General features: G+C 34.1%; 1 protein-coding gene across 2 annotated transcripts in view; it reads right to left on the minus strand.

Moving 5' to 3' along the window:
* SYN3 (synapsin III) overlaps positions 1 to 17,232 on the minus strand; it is a 178,712-nt gene that overhangs the window by 143,537 nt on the left and 17,943 nt on the right. For both annotated transcript variants that reach the window (XM_032221727.1, XM_032221728.1), the window contains exons 4-5: positions 8,852 to 9,008; positions 5,233 to 5,322 (exon numbers count right to left, since the gene is read on the minus strand). In XM_032221727.1, coding sequence (XP_032077618.1) covers positions 5,233 to 5,322; positions 8,852 to 9,008 — 247 coding nt within the window. The remainder of the gene's footprint in view (positions 1 to 5,232; positions 5,323 to 8,851; positions 9,009 to 17,232) is intronic.

Genomic DNA, 17,232 nt, shown 5'->3' on the forward strand with positions numbered 1-17,232 from the left:
CCATGGTCCCTATCCCCTTCCCTTAAAAATATACAATAGAATGGTGATGTAAAAGTGCCTTACTATTGTACAAATACTGGTTCAGCCTGTACTTTGAAAAACATTGAATTTTTTTCATAGTTTTTCATGATGCGGTATTTTGTAAATTCTGTTATATAGGAATCTTTTCATAATACTCCTGTGAATATTGGCAAGGCAGTGAAAAATCGTTTCTTCATAATATTTTCCTACTTGTTAATAGTGTGTTTATCAGTAGGCACAGTGAAAATAGAGAAGATGGGCAGGGAATATATTAAAACCTACTTTTCCAGCCTTTAATGTAATTCTTGAACTAGATCTATTAACTAAAATAATATTTTAGGGAGATTATTATGTATTCCACTGTTGACTACAGTTAAACAGCCCTATGGTTTGGGCTCACTATACTTTCTAGAAGTAAGGAACTGGCTATTCTGCTTTCACTACAGTCTATTACTATTATGAAAAGGTGTAATATAAAAATATTTTAAAAGTAATTTAAGAGCGAAGTTTCTATTGAGGTTGGCAATTGCATAATTTACTGAGACCGTAGAATGGGGTGAAGGTTAATACACTTACTACAAGCACACGTTCTGTCCTTTTGTGCTGTTATAATTTGTCTTAACATTACTTTAGGTCTTCAATTCATTCCTCCTAAAAACAGAGCTGCCATAAGTTCAAAATTGTTCTATAATATAATTTAAAAATGCGCCTAGTTTTCTTCTCAGCTGAACTGAATAAGTTTTTGTAACAGAAAGGGCTTCCACAAACCAAAAGAGATGGCTGAGCAGGAATGAGGATACACAAACACACAAATATATTACAACGTCGCTATACCACATGGATTCAGAAAAGTATCTGCTGTATTTTCCACAACAGTATTTTTATGTTTATAAATTATAGTGCAAATGTTGCTAACAGTAAATTCAGAGTTGTTTCCATAAAAAAGACTAATTTATATTGCAATCAGCCAAAATTATAAAAGCCAGCAATATGAATTGCCCCATTTCTTGAGACAAACTTGATTTAAGTTCAGATCTTAAAGGCAAAAAGAAAGCATTTTGATCTTTCCTTTCACTGAATGGCAGCTCTAGATTGTTATTTTCACTTAAGGTCATACCTGAATCGCCATAATACTGCAGTCAAAAAATGGTGAAATGCTCTCTTATGCTAAGAAAAAACATGTTCTTATTCAAGTTGTAATGTATCTCTGTATTTGTAAGAAATAAAATATCATAGCCATCCAATAAAATATATTTCTCTATGTAGGTCAGTGTTTCTAAACCTTGGCGACTTTAAGTCCTGTGGACTTCAACTCCCAGAAGTCCACAGGACTTAAAGTCGCCAAGGTTGAGAAACACTGATGTAGGTGTTCTATTGTACACCACAGAAGACAAGAGTTATTTGAGGAAGAGTGATAGCTTAATCAACAATACTCCCCTACAGGGTGGCTTGGTTCTTGGTTTTGTTTTAATAAGGTGGGAAAAACCCAGCAAAAAATACATTTCTTTTGGGATGCCTTCAAAGTTTTCAATGCTAAAACTTACTTTACAGTATTTTTTTTAAAGAAAAGTTTGGTACAAGATGGGTGGCTGTATAAAAGCAAACAAATAAAAAATGGGCCTTTTTATCATCCCCATTGTACAGACTGTAATGTGGGATTTGAAATGGTAATCTGACTCTTGTGTTGATCCAGTAAATTTATCAGCAAGATGCCCTGAGTGCTTAGTTTTGTATTTGATGTATGGGCCTGAGCCATTCTTGTTAAAGTCAGCTGGTGTCTTTCCATTGATTCCAGAAGTAGTAAGACCTGATATGTCCAATTATAAACTCATCTGCAAGGGATTTAATTTAGCATGTCTTTTTTCTTCAGAAGGGAGTTGCATTAAATTTGATGGAGATTATTCTCAGGAAAAGCATGCATATGGCTGCAGAATTAGGATTTAATTCTATTTACACCTTAATAATAAACCCTACTGATTCCAGCTCTCTTTTTTTTTGTAGAAACAGCCCTAGGACCAAGATGTAAAGAATTGTTTTATTTTTTGCATTACCATTGTTAGCAATTATGAACATTAGAGTGGAAATAAATGCAATCTAGGAGAAAGCTCCTCCCCAAAAGGAATGTACTTTTTGCTTAGTTTAGTAGTACTGTTTACAGTTTTCCTCCTTATTTTGTTATTTATAAATTTTATATTCATTGAATGTATATTGTCTTTTAAGGTAATAATGTTCACTTTTTATAGTGTACTTTTATTCTAAACAATAAAGTGTTTTATTTCTTACCACAGATATTCTATCATCTCTATTGTAACTCATTTTGCTCTATAAAAAGGTATCCTACTGAATATTGTTGGCAATAGCAATAGCACTTAGACTTATATACCACTTAATAGTGCTTTTATAGCCCTCTCTGAGCAATTTACAGAGTTAGCATATTGCCCCCCCCCCAACAATCTGGGTCCTCATTTTACTAACCTTAGAAGGATGGAAGGTTGAGTCAACATTGGGCCGGTGAGATTTGAACTGCTGAACTGCAGCTAGCAGTCAGCTGAAGTAGCCTGCAGGACTGCACTCTAACCACTGCACCACCTCAGCTCTTAAGTACACTGCTGATACACATCTGATAGTCTTTTTTTACAGGCAAATTTTGTCTATCTTTGTCATATTTAAGTTGAATGCATGTACACAAATAACCAAATCCCAATAAATCACCAAACTAAATTGTTCCCAGCTTTCACATTTACACATCATTAGCACTATTTGTGTGAAATAGAATAGTATATGCACAATCCATCTTATCTACCTACAAAATGAAATACTGGAGACAACTTTTGAAAAAAACATTAGTAATGTAGGTATACTGTTGCAAGCAGTATACAGGTATGTCTTTTATCTGTCCATATGGATATATACAACTATCCTCTCCACACTCCGTTTTTTATCAACCCAACTGTAGGTAGCAACAAGGTTGTGATTCATATCTGTTGCTCAATAGGCTGAGGTAGGCTACATAAAGCAGCCTAACCACTTTGTTCAGAATATTTAAACTGATGTCTCTTAAAACCAGGTATTTTGTTCTGATCACATTGTTATTCAGCTCAAAGCATTCAAAATCATGTTTTAAAGATGGAACATTTCAGACTTAAAATTTTTGCATATTTGTGACCAAAACAATATATGATGGATCAATCTTGAAATATAATTTGTTTAATTTTTTTAATTTTTTTAATTTTATTTTTAATAAATTTTATTTATTTATCACTCTTGTAGATGCTAACATAAAGTTTCTATACAGGAAAAAAATAGCTTTGGCCCTCACAGTTCCCCAAATTATCATTAACCATGATGTGAGTTCACCAACATTTAAAGGTTTCCTATCTCCTAATTAAATGATAGATCTTTTTTTACCATTAGCTCACTAGTCCATCTATGCAGTATTATGCCTACAATACGACAGACAAGTCTTTTCTAGTTTAAAAAGTAAAAACTTCCTACCTAGGAAAATAAATTGGAAGATTTTCTAGTAAATTATACTGCTATGGTATTTGCCTTATTCAGAGTTACTGAAAAATTATAGCTATTTAGAACAAATTCTTGAAAGTTACTTTAGCACAGTATATCACAGAGTGAAATTCCACTCTGACAATAATCTTGAAAGATGTATGGATCCTAAATTAAATCATTTCCCTAATCTAGTGCTGATGGAGTGTGTAATTTTTCTGGATTTGTATTTCTGGAATTTACAAGGGCAAATTATGAATGGACTCAAGCAATAAAGGAAGTTCTGGAACAATGTAGAAAGCACAAATAAATAATTCCAAGGAATATTTTTATACACAAGTTTTTTGTTTCATTGCATGTTATTTTCCTTGTTGAGATGTAAATAGAAAACAACATTTTTCTTCTTGAATAAAGATATACATTTCATTGCCCAGAGGTGCTCCACTCAAAAATATTTTATATGAATCCACCTAAATATATGTAGATGGATTTTGCAACCCTTTGGTGTTTAAAAAAGTTTGAATTTATATTTTTTAATATTTTTGATGTAGTATTTTAATCTTAAATATACTGATGTTAAAAAATATCCCTTCATTTCTAGGGAACATGACAGTCAATTTAAGAGAATTTGGAGATAACAGGAAATAATTGGGAGGGTCAAGGTTTCCACAGGAAATTCAAAAACAAGCAAGCTCCCCTTGTACTGTATATTTATCATGACATTTCATCCATGCATAAAAGGGGCAGAGCCTGCTCTGTTTGGTTACAATTCTGTTCGGTTGTAATGAAATTGGATTCTCTGGAAGACACTGGGGAGGGTAAGAAAAATTACATAAAGTCTGAATATTTTCAATACTCAGTCCTTCTATTTTTGCACCATGTAATATTAATAATATCTACCCATGCCTATTACTTATTTTGAGCAACATGGTGATACAAATTGATAATAATAACTATCAGTCAACACAAGAGAGATATAGAATGTATAGAATGAGTCAAAATAACCTTACAAAGATTTTGATACATTCTCAATCTCTTTTTAATAACATACTAGACAATTACCTGTCAGGTCATTGTTTCAAAGAAATTGCTTTACCTACACCAGGGGCGTCAAACTCGATTTCATTGAGGGCCACATCAGGGTTGTATTTGACCTCGGGGGGGGGGCAGAGTGGTGTGACCAGTTCAATGTCATTCATGTCCGGGGCGCCTATGGTGACCCAAGTGCTCTGCTAGCAAAAATGGGCACCCAAGCTCCACTTTTGCTGGCAGAGGCACCGTGGACTGGTCCTTTGCTGTTTCCAGATCTAAGCACTCCGCAGGCCGGATCCAGCCCCCAGGCCTTGAAGTTGACACCCCTGACCTGCACTGACTGACCATAGGAGAGAAAAATATGGAAAAAGCAGGAGCAACATTCAACTTCCTGGAAGCCACTTATGGGAATGACTTTGGATCTTCCTGCTGCTTCCCCATTTGTGGGAAAAGTCACACATTGCTATAATGTGGTTCACTGTGCTATAACTGGGCACTTGAGCACCCAGATGGCAATCATGTAATCATAGTAATGCAGCAATGGCTGCAATTTCATGAACTAGTGGAATGAACAATTCTGGGAAGCATGACTCTGCCTCTGTAGAATATTGATTTATGCAATCTTAGTTCCTTTTGCAAAACATTGTACCACTGAAACAAAGAAACCAAGTTACTTACCATCTGCTTATGGCTTGGGAAGAATGTTTGTTCTACAAGAGGGAACTTCTCAGGACCCAATGAGTTGACAATCTTAATTAGTTGAGAGAACTAGGAAGGAAGGAAGGAAGGAAGGAAGGAAGGAAGGAAGGAAGGAAGGAAGGAAGGAAGGAAGGAAGGAAGGAAAAAGAAGAGCAATCACTTGGGAGCAATATTGCAATTTGGACAAACATCAAATACAAATGCACATGAAGTGTTGTGTCTCTGATGCCTCATGTTTCATCCAAAATATTTGTCAATGTATGATTGTTGCCAATCATACCTTCTGAAACGACACATTAATAATAATGCATGCTGAAAATCCTTTTGGTTACATGAATGCGCGTACAAAACACAATCTTAAAATTATGTCAGGTTTTGATTTTAAACAAGCAAACATCTAACATCCCTCTTCTGTTTATGCAAATGATATGATTGCTATTTCTCCAATCCTAGTCTAAAATCTCTACTACCATGATATTTGCCTTTGAGTTGTCCACCTGAGAGTGCTGGCAAGTGTATAGGCGCTTACTTCAAATCGGCCTCCAGTTGCAAGTACATAATGAGAAGAAATTAATTATATTTTGGATGATATTTTGCATGGACCTTTATCCTTGCTGGAAAACTTAAGTGCTCATCCTCTATGTACCTAAAGCGATGTAGAAATGATACAGCAAGATCTCTTAAAATTTTATAGTGATCTTTTAGGAATGGCACGTGTCATTAGAGAGAAGTTTTGTGTGTGTGTGTGAGTCTTCAAATCAGTGTTTACTTCTGAAGACTGCCTGAACAGGTCCTTGCAGTTTTCTTGGCAATATTTCCAAAGAGGTTTTCCACTGCTTCCTTTTTTAGTACAGAGGGTGAGTGACTGGCCCTTCCCACAACTAACTCAAATATCTGATTACAAAACAAAACCAAAAATCCTGTTTTATCTATTTTAATAAAACAGCATATAAGTCAAAGCAAGTCCCCCCCCAATGAAAGTCTATATTCACATATATTAGCGAATATGCAGTTCTGTAGCTTATTTTTGCTGAATAAAAGGGAAATTAGTAGTTAAAATAGTTCAGATTTCTGCATGACTGCTCATTCCAGTAATGGTATTCTAGTCTCTTCACTACTGGTTCAGTAGTAGGAGCGCATGCACATCTGGGCATGCACAGAAGGTCTGTGATTATGTCAGGCTGGGTGGGAGGAGCCTCGTGCTGCCGCCACTACCAGTTCACCTGAACCGGTGTGAACCGGCAGCATACCACCTCTGGCTCATTCATAGGAACACATTTTTATAAATGATAGTACCTTCAATATGTACTATATCAATCCTATCTACATTAACAATATGCCACAAGAGGGTGACAGCTCGATATGAAATATGTTTCACGGTAATGATCTATATAACATGTTTATTGTTTTATTGGAAGTGCAACAAAGAATTCAATATTTTATAGATAATATTTTTATCCTAATTAGAATAAGATAAAGGAAAATAAACAGAACTTATTGCATAGAGCAGGAATGGCAACCTACTACAGTATAGAAGGGGTTTTATTCTGTTTGTTTTTTTCATCAAGGCTATATAATTAGGAGAAATGACACGATATCTAGAAGTTTGGTGATTAATGTATAGATACAGGCCTTGAATAAAATATTCAATTAGAATTGTGTCTTCAATTTTCAGGACATTGAAACGTTCTTAAATTCCATGTAAATTAAAAATTTACACAGGAAGGTTTTAGTGATCATTGCTATATTTCTGACATAGAAACACTGGCACTAATTTGTACAAATTTCTCAATTTGTTTAAAATATATAGAGAAAGAAAGAGTGTTCAATTTGGATGAGTGGAACAAGCAATTGCACATGATCTCAAATATGCTAAGGCCATCTATAAAAAAAGTGGGCAAGATAAGGATATAAAAGAACAGTGCCAGTACAAAATTGAATTTGATTAGTTAAATTAATGGAATAAAAAAATAAATTAAAAAAATTAATTAAATAATTAAATTAAATTAAATTAAATTAATTACAGATTGGCTCTGTATATATGGCCCAGCATAAAACTGAATAATACAAGTAAAAGTAATAAAATAGCAATAGCATTTAGATTTATATACTGTTTCGCAGTGCTTTATAATCCTCTGTAAACAGTTTACAGAGTCAGCATATTTCCCCCAACAATCTGGCTCCTAATTTTACCGAAAGATGGAAGGCTAAATCAACCTCGAGCCGGTCAGGATTGAACTGCCAAACTGCTGGCAATTGGCAGTCAGCAGAATTAGCTTGCAATACTGCATTCTAACCACTGCACCACTACTCAGGTCTTGAACCAAAGGAACTTTCAGAGGCTCTGAAAGTCTTGTTCCTCAATGGCCCTTATATATGACATACAACCTATGGTCACAGGGTTGCCACTTATGTGCTTTGCAATTGGCTTGCAACAAGCAGAGTCAACAGAGAAGGCAGAAGTAAAATCATAAATCTTGGACATTTGATGTTTTGCTTAACAACCACAGTGATTTGTTTAACAACCAAAGGGGTAGAGTGAGGTTGTCAGTACAACTTGGTCAGGTGATGTTCAACTCAGTGATTGTGGTGCTTAGACTCTCTTGAATGATTTAGAGAGACCCATCAAAACAGAGTGAAGAGCAGGAGGAATAAATACAGATATATGTGTCCTAATCCTACCTCTTAAAAAAAAAACCACTCTTCACACATACAAAGACCCTTTCTGTGCAAATATAAATTATTTTTTTTAATGAGAGTGGCTATAATAGTAGAATATTGAAAGTGTGATTAAGTTGTACTTTCTCCATCTTCTTGTACTCCTGTGAATTAGGGAAACATCTGCCTGGGCCTCTTCTGCATATTTTCTGTCCTTGTGGATTTACAATATGTTTTACCCTTTGTTGCTTTAGTAACAGAGCTTGCATATCTTCCTCAAGGTCATCTTCCTCTCTCTCCATAGACTTTAGGCAATGCCACTCTACAAATTTTATATTTCTACTTTAGCTACTATCCTTTCTTTGACAAGGTATTTGAACGCTATGTTTCCAATAAAATGAATTTGTGCAGAAATAATTTAACTATTTAGTATTTTCTATAGTTTTTAAACTATTATGATGATAGTTCTTTAGTTGGTTTCGTTAGTAAAAAATAAAAAAGCAACCTGAGATAGGGTGGTGATGATAGCAGTTTAGACTTTCCCAGAATTGAAAAAAGAACATCAAAATAGAGTTTTCCAAAGAAGCAGAACAAAACAAATATCTTAAATTATATTTTTGTCTTAATTCCCAGCTATACATTATTCCCTTTCAGGATAGACAATGTTATTAAAGATGCAGAAAGGGATTTTCTAGGCTTGATGAAATGAGACATTTTGTGCTGAGATGGATTAAACAGCTGAGAAATTGTTTTGTTTGGGGAAGTAAAACAGTTGTATTATTTACTGAAATCTTCAGTAGGGGTAAAGATAAAGAATTTGATTTAAGTTTTTTAAAAAATATTTTGCACTAAACATTGGCTTTCAAATTCCTTTGTTTACATATATACCAAAATAACTCCCTTTTTATTTCATGTGAGGATATTTAAAAATATCACCTACCACCCAGGGTTTGCTGCAGAAATTGTAGATAGAGAAAAGGGAATTGACACTATGGACCCCACCATATTGCAGGCCAATGATAAGGCTGCGAAAGTCTTCTCCTAAGGCCATGCTGTAAGCATGCTGACGGATGAGAACAAAATCAGGCTTGAAAGATCTAGGAGAAAAAAAAAACACCAAATAATACGTTTACGGTAATAATCCAATTCCAATCTGTTTTTTTTCCCCTGATTCTTCCTCTTCTTAAACTAGGTGACAATTTCTCAAATTTCAAACTAAGTACTCATTACAGCATTAATTTATATTAAAGCATCATCTAAACTTTCATTGCCTACAGCAACAGGTTTTAAAACTTTGAATACATTTCTTATATATAATCCACTAGCACTCATGCCAAACTAAAATGTTCTGTGATAAGATCTAAATATATTATTTCAGTATTAAAAAGTCAACCAGAAGTTGTTCTCTAAGAATTTTGGATAGACTCCATAAGATTTTTTCCAATAGTCTATACAGATGAAAAAAGACAGTTTCTGAATCTTTGGGGTAAAAATTATCATATAAATAATATTATATGCTCAGGAGCAAAAAAAGAGAATTGACTTTTGAGTCTATCACCTTTATATCCAAGTAGGTGAGACATCTCTAGAAGGGTCTTCAACTGATTTTTCTCATTTTTTAATTTCCTTTCCTTGAAAATGTATACATTTTAAATATATATTTTTTCTGAATGCTTCTACAATTTCAGCTATTCCTTATTCAGAGATTACTTTCAACAAGGCGGAGATAGCATTTAATTTGGTTGGGTTTATATTAAATGGCTTTTAATTTAAATTTTAGGCACATTTTTTTCATGGTAAGAAACCTATGGAATCATAGAGAGTGGTGTTGTCATCTTATTAATCAACTTTATGTTACAGAGAAAAATGTAATTGTAGTCTATTTTAACCCTGTACTCCATGAACGTATCTAAAATTAGTGCCATTTTATATGCCACTTTGATATTCTAAAGGAAAGGAAGCAGTTAACTTAATAGGTAACTAACAAGCCATTATAACCTTGGTAATTTTATAAAAGCAAGACTTGCCACATATCCTATCTGGCCTATGAGGTGTTTTTATAAGTCTGGTTCATCTCCCCTGTCTAGACAGAGCACAGAAATAACATACAGGAATTTCATTTGGCTTATTGCTCATTGGATATTGGCCCAAATTTGCCAAATTCTCCATAATAAGGGAAGTAAAATGAGAATAAAATAAATAAAGGAGGAAGACCATTTTACACAATCAAAACAGATTTCTGCTCTCAAGGAATCCACATTTGTCTATTATAGTTAAAGACTGGTTTGTCTTAGCTGAGATTTTTGAGTGACAAGAAGTGCTGTATTTGAATTAGATTATTTTCTTAAATAGTGATTATTGGATTATTCTCCAACAAGAATAAACAATTAGGTGCAAAATTGCGACAATGTATAAATTGCTGTGGCATTCTTGGCCTTCTCAAACAAAGTTGAGCGGGGGGAAACGGTGACCGCAGCTACCTGAGGAGATCATACAGCTTTTCTGTTTTTCCTCACAACATGATATTCATAATGATATCTGAGAAAAGGCTTAAAATGTATGTGAAGAAACGAAAACACAGAAAAAACTTTTTAAGCAAAATATTTCTTAAGGTAAAGCAACAGACCAGTTTCAAAAGATGGGGTTTATTTAGAATTAAGAATCCTTTCCCCTGACTGGACTCCCTAAATGTATAAAGGACAGCTCCCAAATATCCCGAAGTCTTCTACCCTTGACTTAGCCAATATACTTTTTAATTTATTTCCAGGGTCAATTCAAGAAATTGTTTGTTGTCTTTAGATTTACAACATTTAGGATAGGAAAAATAAAATAATATCCCTTCCTTATGTCCTTACTAATATAAACAACCTTCTAAAGTGTACCACACTAGGACTTGAAGGCAAGTATTTTAAGTAGCAGAATAACAGAGTTGGAAGGGACCTTGGAGGTCTTCTAGTCCAACCCCCTGCTATACCATTTCAGACAAATGGTTGTTCAATTTCTTCTTTAAAACCTCCAGTGTTGGAGTATCCACAAGTTCTGTAGGCAAGTCATTCCACTGGTTAATTGTTCTCACTGTCAGGAAATTTCTCCGTAGTTCTAGGTAGCTTTTCTCCTTATTAGTTTCCACCCATTGGAAACTTGTCGTGCAGTGCTCAAATTATGAAGTACTACCAAGCAGTTTAGCCCATTCTCTATCTTAAGGCAATTAACAAATACTTTGCTGCTAGTGCTTTACTTATGTATTTTTTATTGGAATTATGTCATTGCTTTCTATTTTAATCCCTTCCCACCTTAGATTTGATGAACATAATAATGCCAAATGGAATGATAACAAAAATCAAGCATAAAATACTTCTATAATTAAGAAATTATAATTAAACTAGTATGATGGTAGGGAGAAAATGTACAAGTTTCAGACTTGTACATTCTGGGATTGTGTGGGGTGTGGGAAAATAACAAAATATGCATCAAAATGCAAAATCTCTCCTTTATATATTTTTGAAAGATATTGTGATGCAAGAACTTTGAACCTTGCTCTGTTATGTAATTTTAGTCATTTTAGTGTCAGGGTGGTTAGGAACGGATGACTGTATAGTACAGGTCCTGTATGAAAATATATTATGTTCATTTCATGAAAGAATAAATAGCAAGTGAATGAAAAAAGAGAAGATATAAAAGTTACTTGAAGACTAAAAAAAGGAATGTGTAGAATTAAGACATAAATAAGTAAAAATGGTGGTGTAAAAGGAAAACATATGAGGAAAGGATATTGTATAATGTGTACACAGAGAGTAAAACATAATTGAAAGAATATAATCAAAAATAGCAAGGAACATAAATGTAATCCTGCAAAGACTAAAAGAGGCATCCAAATGCAGTATGATTTTGACGATGGAAATTAAAAACTGAAAGTGGTTGAAAAGAACTAAAAAAAGATCTTCCACTGAATGAAGAAAACTAAAAATAAAAGTGATGACATGATTCTGAAAGAAACTAAAGTGAGGGAATACTGGAATGGGAATTTCAGAGAGTTGTATTTAAATAATGATATGTTGATAAGTAGAATTCAAATAAATGCTACAGTTAACATCCAAGAAAAATAGATGTGAGTATTTTGAAAAATGGCAGGGCAACACATATGGCTGAAGGAATCTTAAAATATAAAGTGATTGTGAAACTTGTTTGACAAGACTGGGAAGATTGTATCTGCCCCTAACATCTGGAAAAATGCTATTTTTTTCTTATACAAATGGCAAATTGGCAAAAGCAAATATAAAACTACCATGGAATTAGTTTATTAAGCATGTTTGATAGAGTTCTGATTAATAGGATATAAAAACAAGAAGAAACCAATAAAACAAGAACAAGAAGGTGATGCGGAAATCTTTGCAGTAAATAGCACAAAAACGCCGTAGTTACAGCTAATCTGGAATTCTAGTGCAACAGGTCACAACCCTGGCAAGATCCCCAATTAGGCTGACAACAAGAGTCAATGGGGACAAGTCAGTTTTAATTAAAGAATGAATATGATTATATCAAGGAAACAGAACAACCTCTGCCCCCTCCATTGTACTGACAGACAAGTGATTGATACTCAATAACTAGGATAAAGAATAAATGTTGTTAGGCAAAAGGGTTGAAATTCAGACATGTAGCATCAAACTATTCTATCCTGCTACTAGCATTCTCATAACTGTAATTTGCTCCTTACTAGCTGGCTTTACTTTATCAGTCTGACTCAGTTCTCCCATTTAAGCAGCCATACCTTCAGAATAATAATTACTCTTATATTTAATCTATTTTCTCTTGAAGATCCACAGAATCCCTCAAAGGTTTCTTCAGATTAATTATCGTCCCAAGTAATTGATTCTTCTGAATACATTATAATAAATGTATTCATAATTTATTTTATCACAATTTAGGTAACATGATCTGGAAACCTTTCAAACCAACACATAAAGAAAGTCAGTCTGTGACTAAATAGAATTCTTTGACCAAAATGTCACCTTCAAAACTCTTTTACGCCTCAGGTTTATTAAACCTGTGGCCTGATTTTAAAACACTAATTAAATTTCAATTTGCACATCTGACTTATGTTTAGTCCAGTATTTCAAATATTTGATACAGATACATTTTATAGGAAGGCTGTAAAAGTTTTCTGGCATTCATATAGGTCACCTCTAGACCATCATAGGTACTTTTTTAGTTTACTCTTCTTTGGGCTCCATTTTTTTTTCTTGCAATGAGTGTCATCTGAAGAAATGTCTTTTAAGCTGTCACTTGAAATAGAATGCTGTCATCAAGGAGATTCACCTAAAAGCAACACGAATCTCTTTCCAGTGACAGTTCAAGGCTACTGACCAGGAGTGAAATGCTAACTGTTCGCACTGGTTCGCGCAAACTGGTAGGGATGATTGTTGTTGGTTCTGCGAACTGGTAGTAAAAAAAAAAAGCTTCTGAGGATCGCATGGCTTAGCTATGCTCTGCGTGATTGTCAGAAGCTTTTTCCCCACTTTTTAAAGCATTTCCCCCTGCTTTTTAAAGCATTTTTTTCCCTGCCTATTTGCCCAAATGGGCAGGAAAAAAAATGTTTTAAAAAGCAGAAAAAAAGCTTCCGATGATCATGCGGCTTACAGCTGAGCCATGAAATCCTCGGAAGCTCCCCCCCCCTCCGCTTTTTAAAGCATTTTTTCCTGCCGGTTCTGGCTAATAGATAGTAAAAATGCTTGAAAAATTAAAAAAAGTTGGCCACACCCACCCAATAACATGTCACCCACCAAGCCACACCCACCAAGCCATGCCCAGAGAACCAGTGGCAAAACCTTTTACATTTCACCACTGATACTGACCTTTTACCATGGTTACCCACTCGTTTTGTTTTAAATCTTATGTTTTATTGCTCCTTATTGGATGGATTTTATTGCCCTTCTATGCTGTATAGCTGATTTTCTTTCTAGGTAAAGGCGTGTCTGTGTGTGTTTATTCTTACAAAAAAAAAAAACATGATACAGGACAATACTTTAAGAAGCAGAACCTTGGACTGGTCAACTTGATTGTATTTATGACATCTATTTATTACCACTATCTGTTCAGATTTAGAAACCCTTATACTGATGGTTCTGTACTTTCTACTGATTTGGGGCAAATTTTCATTGGTTGGAATTGTGGATTGGAGGATATTTGTATGCACAGCAAGAGGTCAGGGATAAAGCACTGGATAATCCATGGAGAATAATGTGAATAGTATGACAAAGCCATGAGAAATTAGAGAATGGAGAAGGAGAAATAAGGAGTCTTTCTAAAGGGTTTGTTAGAAATATGCTTTCATACTAACTCTGCCAAACATCTCCCCTATCTACCTTCACCCATGTCTAAAGTCTACCATGTTACTTCAAGACAGAAGTGTTGAATGTCCCAGGGGCAAATCATCACTGTTTAGACCAAATGCTGAATGCAGTTATCTGCTAAATTAAACTTCTTTCATGGAGACAAAGGAAAGGAAGGAACTGATTACAGAGTTTCAAGGTCAGGTCCCTGAACCCCAAAATTGGAACCTGTGTCCTGGAAGTTACAACCAAAAGAAGGATTTTTTAAAAAAATGAGCAGTAGGGAGAAATACAGACAGATACTTTGGATTACGTCTGGAGCACTATGAATAAAAGTGTTAGTGCTTCAAATTGGGCTTTGGCTTATAAGATATTAACAGGAACAGAAGAAAAGGCGATAAAAAATTGTACAGTTACTTACTGCGGATTAAATTAGAAGAACAACAAGAAAAAGAAACAATGATAGCATAGGCAAAGAACTTTGGGCATATGATAGAGTTAGATAAGTGGCAGCAATTGTGGGAAAGAAATTATAAACTAACAATGTCAACTGCATATAAGGAGAATTTCTATAAAATGTCTTATAGAGGGCATATGTCACCTGAAAGATTGGCAAAAATGTTTAAAGACAAATCAACTAAATGTTGGAAATGTCACCAGACACTGGGGTCGTATTATCATATGAGGTGGACATGTGCGGAAGCAAAAAAATATTGGGCAAAAATACGAATGTGGTTGGAAGAGATGATGCACCAACATATTGATTTAAAACCTGAATTGTTCTTGTTGGGTATCTTATCAGAAAAAGATAGTAAAGAAAATGTGTATTTGATTATTCATGTAATAACTGCAGCTAGAATTGTATTTGCACAAAATTGGAAAGGTGAAGAGAACCCCACAGATGAAAACACGATTAAAAAAATATTAGAATGTGCAGAAATGAATAGATTAACACTTGCAATTAAAGGAAAGAAAGAACTTATTATAATCTATGGGAGCTCTTTTATCAATGGTTAGAGAATAAATATGAAAATAATATATAAAGTTAAATAAATTAAGAAGAGAAATATTATAATAATAGATATGTGAAGTTTTAAGTACTGGTATTAAAATAAAAATATATATATTCATATATTAAAGCATATATATATGCTTTAACTATTACGACACAAAAATGTACCCAGATGACACACTGTTTAATGAATGATGAAATGTTTGTATTAAAAGAAAAAAGAAAAAAAGGCTTTGGCTTGAATAGGGAATCTATGAAGAGTGTTGGAGTGTAATGAGATGTGAGAGAACAGGAAGGTTCAGACAATCTGTAAGACTGGATTAACTTCAGAGATTGTAAAATGATATTGGGAAGACACAATTAAAGCACTCATTGAAACAGCCATGGTATTCTCCCTGAGAAAATTCTGTATCTTGAAAATATTTGTCAATTTGAAATTAGCAATCTCACTTAAAATAAATACAAGGGTCTTAACTCAACAAATCATTAAGATTATGAGGCAGTGAGAGAGGAAATTGTGGAAAACAGGAAGCCCTAGAAACAAATGGGGAAGACACAATAGAGAATGGAAGATGATCAGACTGAAACATTACACTGTACTTCTTATTCATAATTTAAACTGGAACAGTGGGAAAACATGCAAGAGGAAACTCCAATAAATCATTTTGTTATGATGACCATGTGCCATCATTGGCATAATATTAATACTGAAAATCTAAGTTCAGGATTTCCTCTAAATTCTAGGATGGGAGGAAAGTATGGCAATAACTAGCTACGTGGGTGAGCTCTTTGTCTATTTCTTTAATCTGCATATATTTCTCTCATTGTGGTTTCTTAGTACTATCTATGTTCTGAAATATACTGTACTATATGATTATCTAATTGGCTAGGGTGACTGATCAAAATTTATTAATAACCATTTGTAAGATCTTGAAGTAAAATCCATAGTATAACAGCATTTATATCACCAAAGTCAGCAGAATTAGGTGGCACAAAGGTGCACAAATCTAGAGACTATGAGGACACAAAAAGAAAGAAAATATGACTAAAAAGAAGAATACCCAAACAATTGGAAATCATAGGTGGAAAGTGCCATTTATTTATTTATTCATCAAATGTATATGCTGCCCATCTAGCACTACAAAGTGATGTTAGGAGGCTTTTAGCACACATGAAAATCAACACATGAACATAAATATTGTTTTCAGCTTAGTTGTAATGATGACAGACATAAATGTACAAAACAATTGTTTCATACTCAAGGAGTAAGGAAAATGTGAAGATATCCTCAAATTTAGCTTGACTCTTGGGAATTACATAGACACTACCATGTTCGTTTCTTGGAAACACTAGCGGTTTGCTACTCCAGGATGGTTTTTTAAAAGCTCCTGCTGTATCTACATCTCTCGTGTTTCTTGGTAATTTTCTATCTAAGCAGTAACTAAATCCAACTCTGTTTAGCTTCCAAATCAGGTAATGTAAGCATAATAGTACTTAGCTTTCAAAGAAAGCTGCTTCACTGCTAAGGGATTAGACTTGAGCAGATCAACCGAGAATGCAAAATTAACATCAACAACCAAGGCCTAGACATTGGTCAGTGTGGGAAAAAAAGGCTTGCTTTAATTCTCTCTTCCCTCAACCTCCTTTTGTTTGATTAAATACCATCAGATCAGAATCCACTCTTAGCTACCACATAGACAGATTTTCTCCAAGATGATATGTCCTGACATTTTAGTTATATTAGTTACAAATGAAATAAATATGTGACATAATTATATTTTAACAATATTTTCTGGTTTATAACAGCAAGTCACCAGCCTACTTTTCGAATAAAAAATACATTTCTTTATATTTTTTTAATTCAAGGATATACACATGTGCTAATCAGCCTTTGGGATTATATGTTGATATGGGATTTCCTACCAGCATAGTTGTGTACTCATTTCTCAAGATCTCAACAAATAAAAGTTTCTGGAAAAA

The sequence above is a fragment of the Thamnophis elegans genome, chromosome 7, assembly GCF_009769535.1.
Source record: "Thamnophis elegans isolate rThaEle1 chromosome 7, rThaEle1.pri, whole genome shotgun sequence".
Lineage (NCBI taxonomy): Eukaryota > Metazoa > Chordata > Lepidosauria > Squamata > Colubridae > Thamnophis > Thamnophis elegans.